Raw genomic sequence first — 23,946 nt, 5'->3', positions numbered from 1 at the left:
ATTGTATCTCTTAGTCCCCCTCACTGTTTTGTCCATCCCCTTCACCTGCCTACTGTTTGGCAGTCATAGGTTTCTTTTCCGTATCTGAGTCTATTTCTGTTTTGTTTTTTAGATTCCACATAAAAGTGAAATCATACCATGTGTTTTTCTCTGTTTGACTTATTTCACTTAGCATTATACCCTCTAGGTTCATCCGTGTTGTTGCAAATGGCAAGATTCTATTCTTTTATTATGGTTGAGTAATTATGTGTGTCTGTGTGTCTGTGTGCGAACATGTATACCACATCTTCTTTACCCATTCATCTATTGATGGACATTTAGGTTGTTTCTAGTCTTGGCTCTTGTACTGCAGTGAACACAGGGGTGCAGATGTCTTTTTGGGATTAGTGGGGTTTTTTTGTCCTTTGCTTAAAAACCTATTTTTCAGATAAAAACCAGAATTGCTGAATTTTATGATAGTTCTATTTTTAATTTATTGAGGAGGAACCTGCAATAGTGTCTGTATCGGTTTACACTCCCACCAACAGTGCAAGGGTTCCTTTTCCTCCACATCCTTGCCAACACTTATAATTTTTTTTTTTGATACTAGCCATTCTGTCATATGTGAAGTAATTATCTCATTATGGTCCTGATTTGCATTTCCCTGATTGTTAGTGAATATCTTTTCATGTACCTGTTGGTCACTTGAATATCGTCTTTGGGGAAATGTCTATTTAGGTCCTCTATTTTTAGATTATATTACTTATTTTTATAATACTGAGTTATATGAGCTTTTTAATATGTTTTGGATGTTAACCTCTTATCGGATATATCATTTATGAATATTTTCTCCCATTCAGTAGGTTGTATTTTGTTTTATTGATGTTTCCCTTTGCTGTGCAAAAGCTTCTTAGTTTGATGTAGTCCCATGTGTCTATTTTTGCTTTTGTTGTCCTTGCTTGAGGAGATAGATCCAAAAAAATATTGATAAGAGCGATGTTAGAGAGCTTACTGCCTATGTTTTCTTCTAGGAGTTGTATGGTTTTGGTCTTACATTTAAGTCTTTAATCCAGTTTATTTTTGGTATATGGTATAAGAAAGTAGTTCAGTTTCATTCTTTTGCATATAGCTGTCCAGTTTTCTCAACACTATTTATTGAAGAAACTCATTTTCCTATTGTATATTCTTGCCTTCTTTGTCATAGATGAATTGACCACATAGGTGTTATTTCTGGGTTGTCTTTTATGTTCCATTGATCTGTGTTTCTCTTTTGGTGCCAGTACCATCTGTTTTGATTATATTATAACTTTATAGTATATTTTGAAATCCAGGAGTGTGATATTCCAGCTTTATTTTTCTTACTCAAGAATGCTTTGGCTATTTGGCATCTTTTGTGGTGCCATATAAATTTTAGAACTGTTTTTTCTAGTTCTGTGAAAAATACCATTATGATTTTGATATGGATTGCATTGAATCTGTAGGTGCTTTGGTAGTATGGACATCTTAGCAATATTAATTCTTCCAGTTCGTGAGATTGGCATATCTTTACATTTATTTGTGTCATCTTCAGTTATTTTCATCACTATCTTATAGTTTTCAGGGTATAGGTCTTTCTGCACTTCCTTGGTGAAATTTATTCCTAGGCATTTTATGCATTTTGATGGGATTGGAAATGGGATTGTGTTCTTAATTTCTCTTTCCGATAGTTTGTCATTAGTATAGAAATGCAACAGATTTTTGTATATTGATTTTGTGTTCTGCAATTTTACTGGATTAATGTATTAGTTTTGATAGATTTTCAGAGGAGTCTTTTGGGTTTTCTATATATATAGTACCATGTCATCTGCAAATAGTGACAGTTTTACTTCCTTTATGATTTGGATGTCCTTTTCTTATCTTTCTTTTTTGGCTTGCTACAGTGTACGTTATGGATGGTACATGACAAGGTAGGGCCCCCTAAACCCCTTATCTTCTTCATGGTGTCTGGGATGAAAACCTTGTTGAGGTTGGGAGATTCTCAATGTGTTGGAAGATGAGCTGGGGCAAGGACTCCATAGCATCTGAGGACTTCTTTCTTCATCTTGTGCGCTACCTGTGGCCAGTTGTCCAGGGGGCTCTTACTCCTTGAAAGTCATGTGGACCATAAGGTTGATCACCCAGTTTCTGTGGCTAAATTCATTGTCATAACAGGAAATGAGCTTGATAAAGTGGTCACTGATGGCAGTGCAGGGCCATCATTGAAGATGGAAGAGTGGGTGTCACTGTTAAAGTGGCAGGAGACAACCTGGTCCTCAGTGCAGCCCAGCATGCCCTTGAGGGGGCCCTCTGATTCCTGCTTCACCACCATCTTGATGTCATCGTATTTGGTAGCTTTCTCCAGGTGGCAGGTGTGTCCACGACCAATACACTGGGGATGGGGACACAGAAGGCCATGCCAGTGAGCTTCCCATTCAGTTTCAGGGATGACCTTGCCCACAGCCTTGGCAGCACCAGTAGAAGCAGGGATGGTCTTCCCACAGGGGCCATCCATGTTCTTCTGGGTGGCACTGATAGCATGGACTGTGATCATGAGTCCCTTTGTGATGCCAGAGTTGTTATAGATGACCTTGGCCAGAGGGGCCAGGCAGTTGGTATGGTACAGGAGGCATTGTTGACAATCTTGAGGGAGTTGTCGTCTTTCTCATCATTCATGCCCATCACAAACATGGGGGCATCAGCTGAAGGGACAGAGATGATGACCCTCTTGGCTCCACCCTTTAATTGAGCCCTCAGCCTTCTCCACAGTAGCAAAGGCCCCAGTGGACTCCACAACATACTCGGTACCAGCATCACCCCATTTGATGTTGGTGGGATCTCACTCCTAGAATATGGAGATGGGCTTTCCATTAATGACAAGTTTCCTGTTCTCAGCATGACTGTGCCATTGAATTTGTCATTGGTGGAATCATGTTGGAACATGTATACCATATAGTTGATTTCAACAAAGGGGTCAGTGATGGCAACACTATCCACTCTGCCAGAGTTAAAAGCAGCTCTGGTGACTAGGTGCCTAATACAGCCAAATTTATTTACTCCAACCTTCACCATCCTGTCTCAGGGACGCAGTTGGCGCTGCAGAAGAAGATGCAACTGTTGGTCAAATTGGGAGGTGCAGAGAGCCACTTTTTTTGTTTTTCTTGCCTAATTGCTGTGGCTAGGACTTCCAACAATATGTTAAGCAATAGTTCTTGATCTTAGAGGAAAAGTTTTCAGCTTTTCACCACAAAGTATGATGTTAGCTGTGGGTTTATCATATATGACCTTTATTATGTTAAGGTATGTTCCCTCTCTACCCACTTTGTTGAAAGTTTTTATCTTCAAAGAATGTTGAATTTTGTCAGATGCTTTCTCTGCTTCTCTTGAGATTATCATGTGGTTATTATCCTTCATTATTTTAATGTGGTGTATCATGTTGATTGATTTGTAGATATTGAACTATCCTTGCATCCCTGGAATAAATCCCACTTGATCATGGTGTATGATACTTTTAATGTATTGTTGAATTTGGTTTGCTAATATTTTGTTGAGGATTTTTGCATGTTCATCAGGGATATTGGGCTGTACATTTTTTTCTTTTTTTCTTTTTTTGGGGGAGGAGTGTCTTTGGTTTTAGTATCAGGATAATGCTGGCCTTGTAAAATAAGTTTGGAAGCATTTTTTCCTCTTCAGTTTTTTGGAATGGTTTCTGAAGGAAGGTGTTAATTCTTTAAGTGTTTGATACACATTCGCCTAGTCCTGGACTTTTGTGTGTTGGGAAGTTTTTGATTACTGATTCAGTTTCATTACTGGTAATCATTTTTCGAGATTTTCTGTTTCTTCCTGATTTAGTTTTGGAAGAATAGGAATTTAACCATTTCTTCTAGGTTGTCCAGTTTGTTGGCTTATAATTATAGCAGTCTCTTATGATACTTTGTCTTCTCTTCTTTCATTTCTGATTTTATTTATTTGAGTCCTCTTTTTTTCTTGATGAATCTGAACAATACTTTATCAATTTTGTTAATCTTTTCAAAGTACCAGCTCTTAGTTTCACTGATCATTTTTATTGTTTTAGTGTCTACTTCATTGATTTCTGCTCTCCTCTTTATTATTTCCCTCCTTCTACTGCTTCGGGTTTTGTTCTTCTTTTTCTAGTTCCTTTAGGTGTAACGTTGAATTATTTTGGGGGGATTTTTCTTGTTTCTTGAGGTAGGTCTGTCTTACTACAAACTTTCCTCTTGCTGTTGCTTTTGCTGTGTCCCATAGATTTTGGAACATTGTATTTTCATTTTCATTTTGATATCTTTGTTGACCCATTGGTTGTTCAGTAACATGTCAAGTCTTTCATGTATTTGTTTCTTATAGTTTTTTTCTAGTAACTGATTTCTAGTTTCAAACCATTATGGTTGGAAAAGATGTTTGATATATTTCATTCTTTTTAAATTTACTGTGTCTTGTTTTGTGGCCTAACATGTGATCTCTCCTGGAGAATGTTTCATGTGTACTTGAGAAATGTGTGTGTGTTCTGCTGTTTTGGGATGCAATGTTCTGTGTATATCTATTACATCCATCTAGTCTAATGTGTCATTTAAAGCTGATGTTTCCTTATTAATTTTCTATCTGGATGATCTGTCAATTAATGTAAGCTGGTATTTTAAAGCTCCCTATTATTATGGTGTTGCTGTCATTTTTTCCCCTAATTTGTCTGTTCATAGTCATTTTATATATTTAGGTGCTCCTGTGTTGGGTGCATGGATATTTATAAGTGTTTTATCTTCTTGTTGAATTGATCCCGTCATTATGTAATGTTCTTTTTTGTCTCTTGTTGTAGTCTTTGTTTAAAGCCTATTTTGTGTGATATAATTAATGCTACCTAAGGTTTCTTTTCATTTTCATTTGCATGGAAAACTTTTTCTATACCTTCATTTTCAGTGAATGTGCGCTCAGATTTCAAGTGAGTCGACTAATGGGTCTTGTTTTTTTATTCATCTACCCTATGTGTTATGATTGGAGAGTTTAGTCCATTTGTATTTAAAGTAATTGTTGATGGGTATGTATTTATTGCCATTTTGCTTATTGTTTCCTCGTTGTTTTTGTGGTTCTTCTCTATTTCTTTTTCTTCTCTTGGTCTCTTCCCTTGTGATTTGATGACTTTCTTTAGTGTTTTGTTTGGATTGCTTTCTGTTTATTTTTTGTGTATCTGTTACAGGATTTTGGTTTGTGGTTACCCTGAGGTTCATCTATAACAACCTGTGTATATATAGCAGATTATTTTAAGTTGGTAGTTGCTTAAGTTCAAACACATTCGAAAGGCACTACATTTTTATTCCCTTCACCCACATTTTATGTTTCTGATGTCATGTTTTACATCTTTTTATTTGTGTATCCATTAAGTAGTTATTGTAAATATAGTTGACTTTATTACTCTTGTCTTATAACCTCCATACTAGCTTTATTAGTGGTTGATCAGCAACCCTTACTATATGTTTTCTTTTATCAGTTAAATTTTTTTCTATCACATATTTTCTTATTTCTAGTTATGTTCTTTTCCCCATGAAGTAGTCCGTCTAACATTTCTTGTGAAACCCTTTTAGTAGTGATGAACTCCTATAGCGTTTGTTGATTTGGGAATTCTTTATCAGTTCTTCAGTTCTGAATGATAATCTTGTCTGGTAGAGTATCCTTGGTTTAAGTTTCTTCCTTTTCACACTTTGAATATATTGTCTGCACTGTCTTCTTGACTGATAGAAATTCCTTCACAGACCACAAAAGATCAATATGTCTGTTTTGTGAAATCCACCAAACTGAAAAAAAAATTCATATGTGATTGCAAAGGTTGTTCTGAGGAAGCATACCTTTAATTTTCAGAGATGTGTGATGTTATATGCAACTAATGAATCGCTGAACACTACATCAAAAACTAATGATATACTATATGTTGAGTAATTGAACATAATAAAAAAACAAATAAAAAACCCAAACACACACACACACACAAGTTCATATCTAAAGAAGATTCCACCTAGAGATGGAGCAGAATTGAGTGCTTAAAGTTTCATTTAGTGAACTACAAAAAGCTTTTTAGTATCCAGTTTTCTAAAAAATAAATGCTTTGTGCATTTGTTTGACAATATAAAATATACTAATGTATATATAGAACTGTATATGTATATGTAGCACTACATATGTATCTAGAACTGTATTTTACTATAACATTGAATATTTTGCCTTTCATTTATTCAACAATTATTTCTTGATTGTTAGTAGTCCATCCATATTTAGGCACATATATTCTCGGGGAACATATAGCATGGTTATGGAGACAGATATAAGCAGATAATTTTAATAGAAGCTGAGATTTATTGACTGTTACTATGTGCGAGGCACTGTTCTATGTGCTGTACATGTGTTAATTTGAATACTATTTAGAATTCCATTTGTTCTTGGTTGCTTTGAGTATTCTAATATACATTTGTAACTGTTCACAGTCTATTTTGAGTTAATACTGTATTACTTCATGTAAAATGTAGAAACTGTGCAACTGTCAAGGGTTTATTTACCCTTCATTTCATCATCCTTTATGCAATAAGTATCATATGTATGACCTACATTACCTCTCTGTACATTATAAATCCCAGGAGAGAATGTTAAACTTTTTGTTTTAAACCCTCAATGGTGGGCGCCTGAGTGGCTCAGTTGGTTAAGCGACTGCCTTCAGCTCAGGTCATGATCCTGGAGTCCCTGGATCGAGTCCCGCATCGGGCTCCCTGCGCGGCAGGGAGTCTGCCTTCTCCCTCTGACCCTCCTCCCTTCATGTGCTCTCTCTCTCATTCCCTCTCTCTCTCAAATAAATAAAATCTTAAAAAAAACACCCTCAGTGGTGACCCCCATCCTATCTGAGTTTGAAAGCTACATGTTAGTTTAATCCTCTCAAAAGCCTACCATATGTAGGTGCTATTATTACCATCATTTTGTAGATGAGAGACTTAAGGCACAAGGAGGTTAACGTACCCCAGATCATACATTAGAACCTCATAGATTTAGGATTTGAACCCATGTTTGCCTGGCTCCACAATTTACATTCTTTTTTTTTTTTTATTCTGCTAGATTTTGATGAATTTATTTCCATAGGGGTTTATCATTCTGCATTCCACCAACAATATATTGTACCTTGTCATCTTACAACCTCATCAAAAAAGTGTGTTGCCAAGCTTTTTACTTTTTGACAATAGGATAATTGTGAAATTTTATCTCATTGTCATTTTTTTATTACGTTATGTTAATCACAATTTACATTTTTAACTACCCACAGCATAGTACCTTGTTAAAAGTCCTATCAGAGGAGCACAGGAGGGAATGCTTAATTTAGGGATTTAGGAAAGTTTCATTGAGAAAGTGATTATTTTAGCTGTTGACTGACTGGTGAGTTAAAACTCAATAGGGAAAAATGTGGACAGAGTAAAAGAAACCAGAGGGGAAGACATTATAAGTAGAAACAAATTTGTGTCAGAGGCATAAAAGTGTGTGTGTGTGTGTGTGTGTGTATGCTAGCAGTTACCGGTAACTGGAATATATTGTCAGAATTAACTACTTGTATTTTAGTTTACAAAATAGTATAATTTTAGGAGTATTATATCATTATATATAAATTACAGTTCCTAAAGATAATGCCTTCCTAAAGATTCCTGCCTTTTAATTTGGAAGGAAGCAATAAAATATAACTTGAACAGATATTTTAAATTTAAAAAAAGTCTTTGTTTTTAAAGATTTTATTTATTTATTTGAGAGAGAGCGAGAGAGGGAGAGAGCACACAGAGGAAGAGGGAGAGGGAGAAGCAGACTCTCTGCTGAGCAGCCAGCCCAATGTGGGGCTTGATCCCAGATCATGACCCGAGCTGAAGGCAGCCGCTTAACTGAATAAGCCACCCAGGCGCCCCAAAAAACTATTTGTTTTTTAGATATCTCCTTCCCTTTCTCAACCCCTTTTCGGGTTTCAGGATTTGTCTAACAATTTTTAAATCTCTTCTAGTCTTTCTTCTCTTGTTTGCATGCTGTCTTCTTTTAGCTTACCGCCTTTACACAAATGTAGGAGAGTGTGATTAGACTGTCAGCCCTCAGTATCCAGCTGCTTTCAGTCTTTTTTCTCCAATTCCAACTCTTCTCCTTTCAAAAGTGGAGATTGCTCTAGTTTGGATTATTTTCTGCCTCAGAAGTCTGTGGTGGATTGATCAGAAGGGTTTGCAAGTTCTTAGATTAAAGTGGAGGTAGCAAAATCTGAGGACTGTCCTCAAATATTGTGTTCCTTTTTTTGTGTGTGTTAGGCTGCAGAACAAGCGAAAGCGAGCCCAGCATTGGTTGCCAAAGATCCTGGTACTGTGGCTAACAAAAAAGAAGAAGAAGATTTAGCAAAAGGTATGTTTTTAAGTCCCAGGTATTGGAAAGGTGGGAAGAAAATGGGTCCCTTACTTAATATTTTTTTCCTGAGATATTTAAAAGTAAAAGACATAGGGCTTTACCCCTAACGCTGAAATCTACTTTGTGCCCTTCTACAGTATCAAATAATACTCTTCTGCGATAACTACAATTCATATATGTCCTTTCAGTCTGTGTTGTAATACTATTTGTATTATACTGTATATCCATAAACAATACCAAATATTTTTATGTGTCCAACAGATTCTTTTTTCATAAATAATTATACATACCATTTACAGTTTTTTTCATGTGACAGTATGCCTAAGATCTATTCATAACAAAGCATATAAATCAAGTTCACTTGTTTTAACTATTGTATAATATTGCAGCGTGCTAATAAATATATACTGTAGTTCATCTGTCCTGCTACTGATGGATGTTTGGGTTTTCTGGGGTTTTTTGTTTGTCTTGTTTTTTTGTTTTTTTTTTTACTATAATAAGTAGGCTGCATTGAGTATTCTTGTAAATATTTTCGTATGTGTGTTGTGTGACCACAACCGGTATTTTTGGCTCATGGAGGAGGTACATCTTCATCTTTGCTAAATAGTTTTATTATTTCCTTTGCCATTAGCAGTATATGAAAGTTATTATTTCTAATCTGAAAACAGTATTGTCAGAGTTTAATTTTTGTGATTCTGATACGTTGGAAATAATGCCCAATTATCTTGACTTTTATTTCCTTGATTACTAGTGAGGCTGGGTCCTTTTTTGTGTGTTTATTAGCTGTTCTGATTATCTCTCTTTTTATTGAGGTTTTTTTTTTTAAGATGATATATAGAAAGTCTTGAATTTTGGATGTTAAACTTTTTGCCTGTTTTTTTTTTTTTTTAAGATTTTATTTATTTATCTGAGAGAGAGAGTGAGAGAGAGAGCCTGAGATGGGGGACGGTCAGAGGGAGAAGCAGATTCCCCACGGAGCTGGGAGCCTGATGTGGGCTCGATCCTGAGACTCCGGGATCATGACTTGAGCTAAAGAGAGTTGCTTAACTCACTGAGCCACCCAGGCACCCTTGCCTGTTATTTCATTTATAGATATCTACTCTTGATTTTTGGCTTTTACTTTAACTTTGATAATGGTGTATTTTATCAAACAGAAGTTTTAAATTTTGATCTCAGAATTTTTGCTTTTTTGTTATGATTTTTGCTTTTCTGTATCTTAAGATATTTTTCCCTATCCCAAATCCTAAAAGGTACTTTCCTGTATTTTCTTATGATCATTTTAAAGTTTTCTTTTTCCTATTAGGTATTTTATCAATGTAGAACAGAGGTGAAAGGGATGAAGGGGGTTACGGTTTGAGTTGAAAGCAGGGTAATCGGTCTGTTCAGATTACATTGCAAAGCCTGAGTGACATATGGTGATGATCTGCATTGGGGAGGAGTGGAATCGATAGAAGAAACACATTTGAGGGGCGCCTGGGTGAGTGGATCAGTTGGTTAAGCGTCTGACTCTTGATTTTGGCTCAGGTCGTGATCCCAGGGTTGTGAGATCTAGCCCTGCCTTGGGCTCCACGCTGGGCATGGAGCCTGCTTAAGATTCTCTCTCCCTCTCCATCTGCACCCCCCACCAAAAGAAAGAGACACATTTGAAATCTCTTTGGAGGAATTTGTTAGGTGAAAGTTCATTGTAGTTATTTCCAAGTTCCACTTCTTAGACTGATCACATAAGAATTAACTTTGGAGCCGTAAAATGCAGGTTCTTGGATACTACCTCTGACACTCTGATTTAGTAAGTCTTCATTGAGATTTGGGACTCTTGACTTCCCAAGTGATTTTGATTATCATTTTGGAAACAGAAGCTATAGAAATATATTGAAAAGATGAAAGAAAATTAAAGTATCTGCAGCTAAATAAAAAAAGTGTATCTAAGAGATTATAACTTTTTAGTACCCAGAATAATTTAAATTTTATCCATTCAGTAAAAATAGTCATTATGCAGGACACCTGGCTGGCTCAGTTGGTAGGTCATGTGACTCTTGTATGAGTTCAAGCCTCATGTTGGGTTTAGAGATTACAGAAAAAAATAAACTCTTAAAAAATAGTCATTATTCTGTTCAATTTTTTTGTAGTTTATTCTTTAAACTTTCAGTTGTGAATGAATGAATAAAACTGATGAAATTATTTTTATTCAGTATGTCAAGATATGTCCTAGTTCCCATCTCCACATTTAAAAGAATATATTTTACCTTCAGATACCTTTTGTACTTCTTTGGATCGTTGGATATATTAACATTTTGGGTCTTTTTAACTCATTCTTTTCCAGCTATTGAGTTGTCCTTGAAGGAACAAAGGCAGCAGTCAACCGCCCTTTCTACTTTGTACCCAAGCACATCTAATCTCTTAACTAACCACCAACATGAAGGCCGAAAAGTTCGTGCTATATATGACTTTGAAGCTGCTGAAGATAATGAACTTACTTTTAAAGCTGGAGAAATAATTACAGTTCTTGATGACAGGTGATGGATAATATCAAATTGATATTAAGTTGACATTCATATGAAAATATATAACATATTACTTTTGTGTTTCGTATTAATCCTGTTGAATGCCATTACCAAAGGTAATAAGAAAAAATATTCATGCAGATATTTCCTGTGTGTGACAATTTGACTGCTTTGCTTGTATCATACTGTCTGGATTCTTATTTTGTGGGTTAATTTTTTTTTCTTATCTCTAAGTTTTTGTTTTGGAGGTCTAGTTTATTGATTTTTGTTCCATCTAATAATATAAATTATTAAATTAGTAAAGTTAAGATTTTAGAAAATATGCCAAATATGTCTATGTATTTATGGAATTTGTTAGAAATGCGTAATATATTGAACTTATTTATTAACAAAAAATAGTATATCCATGGGTCAGATTCATTTTACTTGGAATTATATACATTTACATTATTATGGGAGGGGATTCAGTACCTCTGTTTTTATTTCATTTTTTTATTGTTACGTTAATCACCATACATTACATCGTTAGTTTTTGATGTAGTGTTCCATGATTCATTGTTTGCATATAACACCCAGTGCTCCATGCAGTACGTGCCCTCTTTAATACCCATCACCAGGCTAACCCACCCCCACGCCCTCCCTTCTAGAAGCCTCAGTTTTTCAGAGTCCATTGTCTCTAATGATTCGTGTCCCCCTCCAGTTTCCCCCACCTCATTCTTCCCCTCCTGCTATCTTCTTCTTTTTTTTTTTGCTTAACATATATTGCATTATTTGTTTCAGAGGTACAGATCTGTGATTCAACACTCCTGCACAATACACAGTGCTCACCATAGCACATACACTCCCCAATGTCTATCACCCAGCCACCCCATCCCTCCCACCCCACCCCCACTCCAGCAACCCTCAGTTTATTTCCCGAGATTAACAATTCCTCATATCAGTGAGGTCATATGATACATGACTTTCTCTGATTGACTTATTTCACTCAGCATAACACTCTCCAGTTCTATCCACGTCGTTGCAAATGGCAAGATCTCATTCCTTTTGATGGCTATATAATATTCCATCGTGTGTGTGTGTGTGTGTGTGTGTGTGTGTGTGTATACCACATCTTCTTTATCCATTCATCTGTTGATGGACACCTTGGCTCTTTCCACAGTTTGGCTACTGTGGACAGTGCTGCTATAAACATCGGGGTGCACATACCCCTTCAGATCCCTACATTTGTATCCTTGGGGTAAATACCCAGTAGTGCAATTGCTGGGTCGTAGGGTAGCTCTATTTTCAGCTTTTTGAGGAACTTCCATACTGTTTTCCAGAGTGGCTGCATCAGCTTGCATTCTCACCAACAGTGTAGGAGGGTTGCTCTTTCTCCACATCCCCGCCAACATCTGTCATTTCCTGACTTGTTAATTTTAGCCCTTCTGACTGGTGTGAGGTGGTATCTCATTGAGGTTTTAATTTGGATTTCCCTGATGCCAAACGATATTGAGCACTTTTTCATGTCTCTGTTGGCCATTTGGATGTCGTCTTTGGAAAAATGTCTGTTCATGTCTTCTGCCCATTTCTTGATTGGATCAGTTGTTCTTTGGGTGTTGAGTTTGATAAGTTCTTTATAGATTTTGGATACTAGCCCTTTATCTGATATGTCATTTGCAAATATCTTCTCCCATTCTGTCGGTTGTTTTCTGGTTTTGTTGACTGTTTCTTTTGCTGTGCAAAAGCTTTTAATTTTGATGAAGTCCCAATAGCTCATTTTTGCCCTTGCTTCCCTTGCCTTTGGCGATGTTTCTAGGAAGAAGTTGCTGCAGCTGAGGTTGAAGAGGTTGCTGCCTGTGTTCTCCTTTAGGATTTTGATGGACTCCTGTCTCACATTTAGGTCTTTCAGCCATTTTGAGTCTGTTTTTGTGTGTCGTATAAGGAAATGGTCCAGTTTCATTCTTCTGCATGTGGCTGTCCAATTTTCCCAACACCATTAGTTGAAGAGACTGTCTTTTTTTCCGTTGGACGTTCTTTCCTGCTTTCTCGAAGATTAGTTGACCATAGAGTTGAGGGGCCATTTCTGGGCTCTCGATTCTGTTCCATTGATCTATGTGTCTGTTTTTGGGCCAGTACCATACTGTCTTGATGATGACAGCTTTGTAATAGAGCTGAAAGTCCAGAATGGTGATGCCACCAGCTTTGCTTTTCTTTTTCAACCTTCCTCTGGCTATTCGGGGTCTTTTCTGGTTCCATATAAATTTTAGGATTATTTGTTCCATTTCTTTGAAAAAAGTGGATGGTATTTTGATGGGGATTGCATTGAATGTGTAGATTGCTCTAGGTAGCATTGACATCTTCACAATATTTGTTCTTCTAATCCATGAGCATGGAACGTTTTTCCATTTCTTTGTGTCTTCCCCAATTTCTTTCATGAGTATTTCCTAGTTTTCTGAGTACAGATTCTTTGCCTCTTTGGTTCGATTTATTCCTAGGTATCTTATGGTTTTGGGTGCAGTTGTCAATGGGATCTACTCCTTAATTTCTCTCTCTTCTATCTTGTTGGTGTATAGGAATGCCACTGATTTCTGTGCATTGATTTTATATCCTGCCACTTTACTGAATTCCTGTGTGAGTTCTAGCAGTTTTGGGGTGGAGTCTTTTGTGTTTTCCACATAAAGTATCATATCATCTGCAAACAGAGTTTGACTTCTTCTTTGCCGATTTGGATGCCTTTATTTCTTTTTGTTGTTTGATTGCTGTGGCTAGGACTTCTAATACTGTGTTGAATAGCACTGATGATAGTGGACATCCCTGCCACATTCCTGACTTTATGGGGAAAGCGCTCAGTTTTTCCCCATTGAGTATGATATTTGCTGTAGGTTTTTCATAGATGGCTTTTATGATATTCAGGTGTGTACCCTCTATCCCTATACTCCGAAGAGTTTTGATCAAGAAAGGATGCTGTACTTTGTCAAATGCTTTTTCTGCATCTATTGAGAGGATCATATGATTCTTGTTCTTTCTTTTGTTAATGTATTGTATCACTTTATTGGTTTGTGGATGTTGAACCAAACTTGCAGCCCAGGGATAAATCCCACTTGGTCGTGGTGAATAATCCTTTTAATGTACTGTTGGATCGTATTGGCTAGTATTTTGGTGAGAATTTTTGCATCCATGTTCATCAAGGATATTGGTCTGTAATTCTCCTTTTTGATGGGGTCTTTGGTTTGGGGATGAAGGTAATGGTGGCCTCATAAAACGAGTTTGGAAGTTTTCCTTCCATTTCTATTTTTTGGAACAGATTCAGAAGAATAGATATTAATTCTTTAAATGTGTGGTAGAATTCCCCTGGGGAGCCATCTGGCCCTGGGCTTTTGTTTGTTGGGAGATTTGTGATGACTGCTTCAATGTCCTTAGTGGTTATAGGTCTGTTCAGGTTTTCTATTTCTTCCTGGTTCAGTTTTGGTAGTTGATACATCTCTAGGAATGCATCCATTTCTTCCAGGTTATCTAATTTGCTGGCATAGAGTTGCTCATAATGTGTTTTTAAAATTGTTTGTATTTCTTTGGTGTTGGTTGTGATCTCTCTTCTTTCATTCATGATTTTGTTGATTTGAGTCATTTCTCTTTTCTTTTTGATAAATCTGTTCTCTGTTCTTTTGGTTTCTATTTTGTTGATTTCTGCTCTGATCTTTATTATTTCTCTTCTCCTGCTGGGTTTAGGCTTTATTTGCTGTTCTTTCTCTAGCTCCTTTAGGTGTAGGGTTAGGTTGTGTATTTGAGACCTTTCTTGTTTCTTGAGAAAGGCTTGTATTGCTATATACTTTCCTCTTAGGACTGCCTTTGCTGCATCCCAAAGATTTTGAACAGTTGTGTTTTCATTTTCATTTCTTTCCATGAATTTTTTAAATTCTTCTTTAATTTCCTGATTGACCCATTCATTCTTTAGTCGGATGCTCTTTAGCCTCCATGTATTTGAGTTCTTTCCGACTTTCCTGTTGTGATTGAGTTCTAGTTTCAAAGCATTGTGGTCTGAAAATATGCAGGGAATAATCCCAGTCTTTTGGTACCGGTTGAAACCTGATTTGTGACCTAGGATGTGATCTATTCTGGAGAATATTCCATGGGCACTAGAGAAGGATGTGTATTCCGTTGCTTTGGGATGGAATGTTCTGAATATGTCTGTGAAGTCCATTTGGTCCAGTGTGTCATTTAAAGTCTTTATTTCCTTGTTGATCGTTTGCTTAGATGATCTGTCCATTTCAGTGAGGGGGGTGTTAAAGTCCCCCACTATTATTGTATTGTTGTCGATTTGTTTCTTTGCTTTTGTTATTAATTGCCTTATATAATTGGCTGCTCCCATGTTCGGGGCATAGATATTTACAATTGTTAGATCTTTTTGTTGGATAGGATACAGTGTCCTTCCTCATCTCTTATTACAGTCTTTGGTTTAAAATCTAATTTGCCTGATATAAGGTTCGCCACCCCAGCTTTCTTTTGGTGTCCATTAGCATGGTAAATGGTTTTCCACCCCCTCACTTTCAATCTGGGTATGTCTTTGGGTTTGAAATGAGTCTTGCAGACAGCATATCGATGTGTCTTGTTTTTTAATCCAATCTGATAGCCTGTGTCTTTTGATTGGGGCATTTAGCCCATTTACATTCAGGGAAACTATTGAAAGATATGAATTTAGTGCCATTGTATTGCCTGTAAGGTGACTGTTACTGTATATTGTCTGTGTTCCTTTCTGGTCTATGCTGCTTTTAGGTTCTCTCTTTGCTTAGAGGACCCCTTTGAATATTTCTTGGAGGGCTGATTTCGTGTTTGCAAATTCCTTTAGTTTTTGTTTGTCCTGGAAGCTTTTTATCTCTCCTTCTGTTTTCAATGACAGGCTAGCTGGGTATAGTATTCTTGGCTGCATTTTTTTTCTCGTTTAGTGCTCTGAATATATCATGCCAGTCATTTCTGGCCTGTCAGGTCTCTGTGGATAGGTCCTTTGCCAATCTAATGTTTCTCCCATTGTAGGTTACATATCTTTTCTCCCAAGCTGCTTTCAGGATTTTCTCTTTGTCTCTGAGACTTGTAAGTTTTACTCTTAGATGTTGGGGTGTTGACCAATTTTTATTGCTTGAGAAGGGTTCTCTGTGCCTCCTGGATTTTGATGCTTGTTTCCTTCCCCACATTAGGGAAGTTCTCTGCTATAATTTGCTGCAATATACCTTCTGCCCCTCTCTCTCTTTCTTCTTCTTCTGGGATCCCAATTATTCTAATGTTGTTTCGTCTGATGGTATTGCTTGTATCTCGAATTCTGCCCTTGTGATCCAGGAGTTGTTTATCTCCCTTTTTCTCGGCTTCTTTATTTTCCATCATTTGGTCTTTATATCACTGATTCTCTCTTCTGCCTCATTTATCCTAGGAGTTAGTGCCCATATTTTTTATTGCACCTCATTAATATCCTTTTTGATTTCAACTTGGTTAGATTATAGTTCTTGTATTTTTCCAGAAAGTGTTTCTCTACTAACTTCCATCTTTTTTCAAGCCCAGCTGGTATCTTTAAAATCATCATTGTGAACTTTAGGTCTGATATCGTACTAATGTCCATATTGAGTAGGTCCCTGGCAGTCGGTACTACCTGTTGTTCTTTTTGTTGAGGTGATTTTTTCCATCTTGTCATTTTGTCCAGAGGAGAATAGATGAATGAGAGAACAAAATGCTAACAGGGTAACAACGTCTCCAGAAAATATATTCTAAACAAATCAGAAAAGACCTGAAATCAGGGGAAAAGAAAGGGGAAGAAAGAAAAAAGAAAAAGATAAACAAAAACAGAACAAAACAAAACAAAAAAACAGAATATGATCTAATATGATCGGGCTGGTGCATAGGTCAGTGCCACACACTAGATTTTGGGTGTATTTTGGTCTGTTAGAAGAAAGTTCCTCCCAAAATTTTAAAGAAAGTAAAACTTATGTATGTACAAAAGTAAGGGTTGATACAATGAAGGGATGGAATATGACTGTAAAGATGAAAATTATAAAATATTGTATAAAGAATTGATAAGAAGTTGTTTCAAAAAAGATAGAAGAGGATTTAAAAAAAAAATAAAAAGGGGAGAGAATATGATCAGGCAGGAGACTGGAACAAAGCCATACACTAGAGACTTAGGATATATTTTGATCTGTTAGAAGAAACTGTATCTCAAAATTTTACAGAGAGAACAACATATATATATTCCAAAAATAAAGGTAACTATTATGAAGGGATAGAATATGACTCTAAAAATGAAAAATAAAAATGTTTTTTAAAAAAAGGGATTGGTAAGATGTTGGTTGGAAAAGGGAAAAAGAAAAATTTTAAAAAAAGTTAAAAAAAATTAATTTTGAAAGACTAAAGAATCATGGTAAAAAAGCTGTGAATTCTATGTGCAGTATTCCCCTAGCACTGGAGTTCTGCTGTTCTCATTGATTGGTAAACTTGGTCTTGGCTGGCTGTTCTTGCTGATCTTCTGCGGGAGGGGCCTTTTGCCGTGGTTCCTAAATGTCTTTGCTGGAGGCGGAATTGCCCCGCCCTTTCCTGGTCCAGGCTGAGTAATCTGCTCGGGTTTGCTCTCAGGAGCTTTTGTTCCCTGCAAGCTCTCGGTACAGCTTTGGTGGAGGAGAGTGAAAATGGCAGCCTTCCAATCTCCGCCCGGAGGAGCCGAGAACTCAGGGCCCCAGTCCTCAGTGCGCCCCCAGAGAAAAGCTGTCAGTCAGTCCTGTCTCCCCGGTCTCCGGCCACACTCCGTGCTCACCCGGCCTGTGACCGAGCATTTCTATCTCTGGCACCCGACCCTGTTTGGAGTCTCCAAACCCAGCAGATCCCTGCGGTGCGCTCCGGCACCGCTCCTCCCAGGGGAGGAAGGGGAGTGTCCCCGGATCTGCTGCTTGTTGGGTCCCTGCTGGAGGAGCAGTGGCCCGACTGGGCCGCGGATCACAGTTTATGGCAACCCCAAGCTGAGAGCCCGCGCCTCGGCTCCGTCTCTGCAGCCAGCTTCCCCGCTCTGATACCTGGGAGCTCTGCTGAACTCAGGCACCCCTGGTCTTTCTGTGACCCCGAGGGTCCTGAGACCACACTGTCCCGCGAGGGTTCCACCCCCCGCTTAGCCACTGGAGCGACGTCCCTCAGTGGAGCCGACTTCTAAAAGTTCCAGTTTTGTGCTCCGCGGCTCTATCACTTGCCAGAAGCGGCGACGGAGGCCCTCTCCCCCACCGTCTATCCTCCCGAATATTGCCTCCGATTCACTTCTCCGCACTTCCTACCTTCCAGAAAGTGGTTGCTTTTCTGTTCAGAGAGTTGTTGCCATTCTCGTCTTCGATCTCCTGTTGAGTTCGTAGGTGTTCAGAATGGTTTGATCCCTATCCAGCTGAATTCCTGAGACCAGACGAAATCCCGGTCTCCTACTCCTCCGCCATCTTGCTCCGCCCCCCCTTGTTTTTATTTTAAATTAAATTAATTAACATATAGTGTATCACTAGTTTCAGAGGTAGAGTTCAGTGATTCATCTGTCTTATATAATACCCAGTGCTGATTACATCCTATGCCCTCTTTAATGTCCATCACCCAATTACCCTATCCCCCCACACTCCCCCCGCCCTCCAGCAACCCTCAGTTTGTTTCCTCTAAGTACATCTGGGTTTTGTGTTTACTCAAAATTTGTTACTGATGATTGTCACTGATAATGAAGTACTAAAATTTGCAGGTGGTTTTAAAAAATAAATTCAAAAAAAATTTAGGTTATTCCTATAGTAGCACAGTTACATTGTTTTCTTGACTGAAAGAAAATGAAGTAAAGTTTGAGCTGTTTAGCTGGAAATTGCACAAAACCTTGACCATTGATTGATTCATTCAAAAAATGTTCATTGAGAGCTTGCTAGCTTTCCTTATACGTATACCACAGATACAGTGGTGAACCATGGGATGTATCTGAGTGTGTGTTCATTTTGAACATTTTGTGCTATAAACAGTGTCATCTGTCATGTTATTTCTTGTGGGGGAGAAAGGTGCTAGTGTCAACAAGAGAGCGCACTAATTTAGGAATGGATCTGAATTAAGAGCCTACTATTACCTTACTACAAAGGACCCTTACAGGGAGACCATGAACTACCTGAAGTTGAAGAGGTCTCTGTTTTGGGGAGTGAGTTCAGAACCTTGTATTACATCCTCAAAGCATTCACCAGCCCTCCAAAAGATAAAGAGCTGTGTATTTAACACCTCTTTATCTTCTCTGAGCCTTCATCTTCTGTTTGTAATAATGGTACATTCATTTCTTCCCTCATTGGATTGTTGGGGGGTTCAAATCTGGTAATAATTCAAGTTAAACATTGTAAAAGGTAGAGAGATATATAGAGATGAAAATATTATAGTCAAGCATTCTTTTTTGCTCCTCATTAGTGATCCCAACTGGTGGAAAGGTGAAACCCATCAAGGCATGGGGTTATTTCCCTCTAATTTTGTGACTGCTGATCTTACTGCTGAACCAGAAATGAGTAAGTATTTTCCATTCTTTAAGTGCATGATAATCTACAACTGTCTTCTTAATAAAAGAGTAAATTCAACTTCATGGAAAGTTACAAGCTGAGCTGGGACTCTCAGATGTTAGTGCCGCCAAAGTGTTTGTTAAGAATGTAGCTTGCGTGCTCACTTCAGCAGCACATACACTAAGATTGGAGTGATACAGACAAGATTACCGTGGTCCCTGTGCAAGGGTGACACGCACATTGTGAAGTGTTCCATGTTTTTGTATTGTATGTAGTGATGAATCACTAAATTATACTCCTGAAATCATTATTGCACTGTATGTTAACTAACTGGAATTTAAATAAAAATTTTAAAAAAAAATGCAGCTTCCTAGTCAGTAGATTATTTACCAGAAATCACCTAATTATCTACAGATTGAAATTATCTGTCTACCAAGATTATTCCTAATTGGATAATTGGGCAGACTGTGGACTTTTCTTTAAAACTACTAGACTTATAGCATTATAAAACTGAAGATTAAGAAGTGTTAGGAAATTTATGCACTATGTATTTTCATTATCAGTTGATCAAGTATGACAAATACAGTGTACTCTCATAGAGAATTCTTTCTGTTCTAAGATTGGGACCATTTCTTTAGTGTCTAGCCCCAAACTTGGAAGCAGTGGCCTGTAAGCAATATAATGGCTTTCCTAAGCCCCCATGTCAGAGAGTCAGAAGGAACCGTAACTGATCATGTGAATACCTTTTTGTTTGGTTTCCAAGTATGTGCTACTTGGGGAAATAAACTAGAAAGTAGGGCCCAAGAGGAAAAGTGATGTGTCTGGTAGGCATAATAGTTGCAGGAGATGTAACTACTTGTAACCTACCAAAAACTGTTGGTAGGCAGTTCACTATATTTCTACATAATACTACACTTCACTGATCTTCATAATGATGAGTTTGGGTCATCAAGATAAAGTCATAATCTCCCTTTGTTTAAGGAAACAGAAATATGTTCTAGTGTAGAAAGATTTCCATTAGTGGTTTAAAGGTTTAGAATTTTAAGAGTTTGTGTATATAAGCTGGTAAGCTATAGTTATCTGACAAAATATCTCACCTCATCTCATCTTTCTATAATGCCAGTAGAAGGTATCAAAGAGAGTTATAAGCTACAGGATGCTTAGGTCTTTTTTAGTTTATAAGAATTTTAAGAAAGGATCTTTGTCTTAGTCATCTTTTCATTTTTTGTTTCCAACAGCACGTAGTACTGAATCTTACCCAGAATACAGGCTATCTAAATATTTATACAATAAATGGTACATACATACGTGTATGTTTACATATCTGTATATATGTAAACACACACATATATATGTAAAAGATACACTTTTCCTGGAATAAGAACTCTTCTCTTTCAAGAGAAGGCTTTAACAACAAACGGACATTACTTTTATCTTTGATGAAACAAAGCTGTCTCCCAATTATTGCCAAGTTGTCTCATGTCATTTTATGACCGATTTATGACAGAGACAGAGTCCTGATACCCATTCTAGTAATGGAGTTCTTTTTTGTTAGAACTGAAAAAATACATCGTAGAACAGTTTTTAAATGGCAATGTATTCCATGCCAATTTTTTAACCTGGGCTTATGGTGGTGATTTTTTTCTTTCTTTTTTTTTTTTTTTTTTTGAGGTTTGGGTTTTTTGTTTTTGTTTTGTCCTCAAAAAGCTATTGGAAAAGATGGAATTGTCTTGGACTTCTGTTCATGGTGAAATCCAGGATCTCATATGGATCATGTAGCCATCTCCTCTTTTTCCCCATCATATAGCAATGCAACTTTAAAATGAGTATTCTAGCTCTTCTTCCTCTCTTTCACTCTGGACTACTGAAAAGAAGAGCAGGAACAGGAGAGCTTCTATAATGGAATTGTAGTTCTTGAGCTTGGGAAATGAGTGTTAGCATGATCTTCTTAGCATTCCTCTTCTTCTTCTTCTTCTTTTTTTTTAAGATTTCTTTATTTGAGAGAGAGAACATGAGAGAGGGGAAGGTCGGAGGGAGAACCAGACTCCCCACTGAGCAAGGAGCCTGATGTGGGGCTCCATCCTGGGACTTGGGGATCATGATCTGAACTGAAGGCAGATGCTTAACCACCTGAGCCACCCAGGCACCTTTTCGTAGCAGAAGCCCGCTTTACTTAATGTCCTGTACAAGTACCTGCCCTGCTTGGCTTGTTTTTCTTTTGGAAGTGTAGGAAGATACTGTGAAAACAGTTTATTTTGTGTACATGCACACACACACACGCACACACGCATGCATGCACGCATGCATATTTGGTAATAGTGCCTTTGAGAAAAAGCACTGAAAACTTGTGCATGGTCATCTGTTAGGATGTGTTCTCTTATGGGTAGCAGCCAATGTGGTGCTTTCCCAGCTCTCTACTTGTTAACAGCTCAAGATACAAAAGCAGAAATATCTCTAGCACATGTCTCTTTTACCCCCATGAGAAAATAAAATCAGCTGAAACTTTTGTGTGTGTATAGAATTTTGCTTTATGGTGATTTGAATGGGATGAATGGAAATTAAATTATCTACATTTTTATACAGAAGCTTACAGCACCAAATACATAAGTGGTATGAGTTCCTGTTCTCAGAGTAAAAAATCATCAGCCAGATTTCAGTATGTGGGCTAGTAGCACCAGATAGATTCGTATTTAAATCCAGGCAGTGTCGTATATTAGCTTTTTCCTGCACAAGCGTTTTTAATATTGCTGTGCTGCTGTTAACCTCATTTTTAAAATGGTAGAAGAGATTCATTTGGGAGGATATGTAATATTCTATGATGCACATTTAATAGTTTAATTAATATATTTCCTTTCCGTAATTCTGCTCCGTTCCCAAAGCCCTTTTCATCTTGATTCTTAATATTTTTATGAATACTGATTAACCACATTGGTACAAGGATGAGAAATGCAGAAAGGAAGTCCATTCCTTTAAAGTCGTATGAGTCTCTCAGTATATTGGGGGAGAAGGTTAATTGCTCTATTAATCATAACCTTATATTTACTAGTTAATGATATATTGAATAGTTTTTAAAGATTGCTTTGTTAAGCAACAGAAATATGTGCTTCTGGCCAGTGGTTTGCAGATCCCTTCATAACCACATTTTTATTTCAAAGAATAATGGAACTAAAAAATGCGGGCTGATTTAGTGGAAAATTCATATCATTGCCCATGCCACTTGTAAAGTTCTCCATTGAGCTAGATGTCATTCTCCTAGTAAAATGTCTGGGTAGCTTGCCAGAGAACATATATAGCTGACTTTCCATTTCACTACATTGAAATAGCATGGTCTTTCAAATGAGATTTTTCTTTGAAGGGACTGGTAATTTAAAAGAGGACTTAATTTGTAGAGTTCATTTTTGTCCTTGTAAAACTACTTTTTGTCCAATTTACTAAACTCTCATATGTAGTAGGTAATTAATCTTTGTTTCAGAAATATACCTCTTATTTTTAGTGAAGTATCTTTTATGGAAAATGTAAAATTTTAAGAGAAAATTAAGAAATCTTCACAGAATTCCATAAAAATAATGTTCTCTCATTATTGCCTAAATCTGTAGTTTATTCCTTAAATTGAGTCTCTCAGATTGAAGGGAATAAAAGAAAAATCCAAATTCTCTCATGCAGTTTAAAGTGCTTTAGAATAGAATTTTAAGTTTATTATAAGGAAAAGATAAATATTACATGTTTTACAGTTAAAACAGAGAAGAAGACGGTACAATTTAGTGATGATGTTCAAGTAGAAACAATAGAGCCAGAACCGGAGCAAGCCTTTATTGATGAAGTAAGTGATTTCCTCTGTGAGAGTTGTTCATACTTGGTATTGAAGTAGAAATGCTGTTACTGTCTTCTTTAAAAAAAAATTGATTACTTGATTAGTGCATGTATTTTATGTTATAAAGTTCAAGCAATATAGACAAAGCAAAGACTGTCCTTGAAACTGTCTCTCTAGTCCCATTCTGTACCTCATTATTTAAAATTCCTGCTTAATATTCCATAGAATGGGTTTATATGATTTATTTACTTTACTATTGGAACTAAGGCTTTTTGCAGTTTTTTGTTTTTTTTAATTGCAAACACAATTTTGTGAAATTTTTTTGGATGGACTATATTTAATAGAATATGTGACTTTTATTTGTGAAGATCAGTATTTAATGCTCTGGAAATTACATCCTTTGTAACATTTTAAACTTATGATGAAAAATGATATTTAAAATACCATATTTAAAATATTAAGATATTTTAAAATCTTTAAAATATTTGAAGGGATTTTATAGGTTTTTAGCCTTCTTTGGGAGGAGGCGTAAACAAAGTTTGAAGTTTCTCTTTTAGAGAAAGAGACTGTTGAAGACTGTGCTGAGAGCCAGGGAATCTGACTGGATCAGGGAAAGTTATGTTTGGCCAGTTGCATTGCATAAGACAGTGTGTGTAGAGTCAGCCTAGTGGTCTGTATAGATATCTCATTTCTCTGATATTAGCTAATTTCAAATAGGTGTAATATTCTG

At 37.0% G+C, this 23,946-nt stretch overlaps 1 protein-coding gene and 1 non-coding gene across 2 annotated transcripts in view; both read left to right on the top strand.

The window, feature by feature from the left end:
• Positions 1 to 23,946, top strand: part of STAM (signal transducing adaptor molecule) — a 92,417-nt gene that overhangs the window by 49,483 nt on the left and 18,988 nt on the right. The window contains exons 6-9 of the mRNA XM_028114187.1: positions 8,316 to 8,406; positions 10,730 to 10,922; positions 19,320 to 19,414; positions 23,137 to 23,225. Coding sequence (XP_027969988.1) covers positions 8,316 to 8,406; positions 10,730 to 10,922; positions 19,320 to 19,414; positions 23,137 to 23,225 — 468 coding nt within the window. The remainder of the gene's footprint in view (positions 1 to 8,315; positions 8,407 to 10,729; positions 10,923 to 19,319; positions 19,415 to 23,136; positions 23,226 to 23,946) is intronic.
• Positions 19,562 to 19,667, top strand: LOC114217361 (U6 spliceosomal RNA). The gene has a single exon (XR_003610965.1). It is a non-coding gene; the product is annotated as a U6 spliceosomal RNA (small nuclear RNA).

Source organism: Eumetopias jubatus, unplaced genomic scaffold (assembly GCF_037043125.1).
Source record: "Eumetopias jubatus isolate StellerSeaLion01/CBP00866 unplaced genomic scaffold, mEumJub1_p1.0 scaffold_8, whole genome shotgun sequence".
NCBI classification, from domain to species: domain Eukaryota; kingdom Metazoa; phylum Chordata; class Mammalia; order Carnivora; family Otariidae; genus Eumetopias; species Eumetopias jubatus.
Note: the sequence above shows the minus strand (reverse complement) of the source record. Positions and strands in the feature narration are given on the sequence as shown.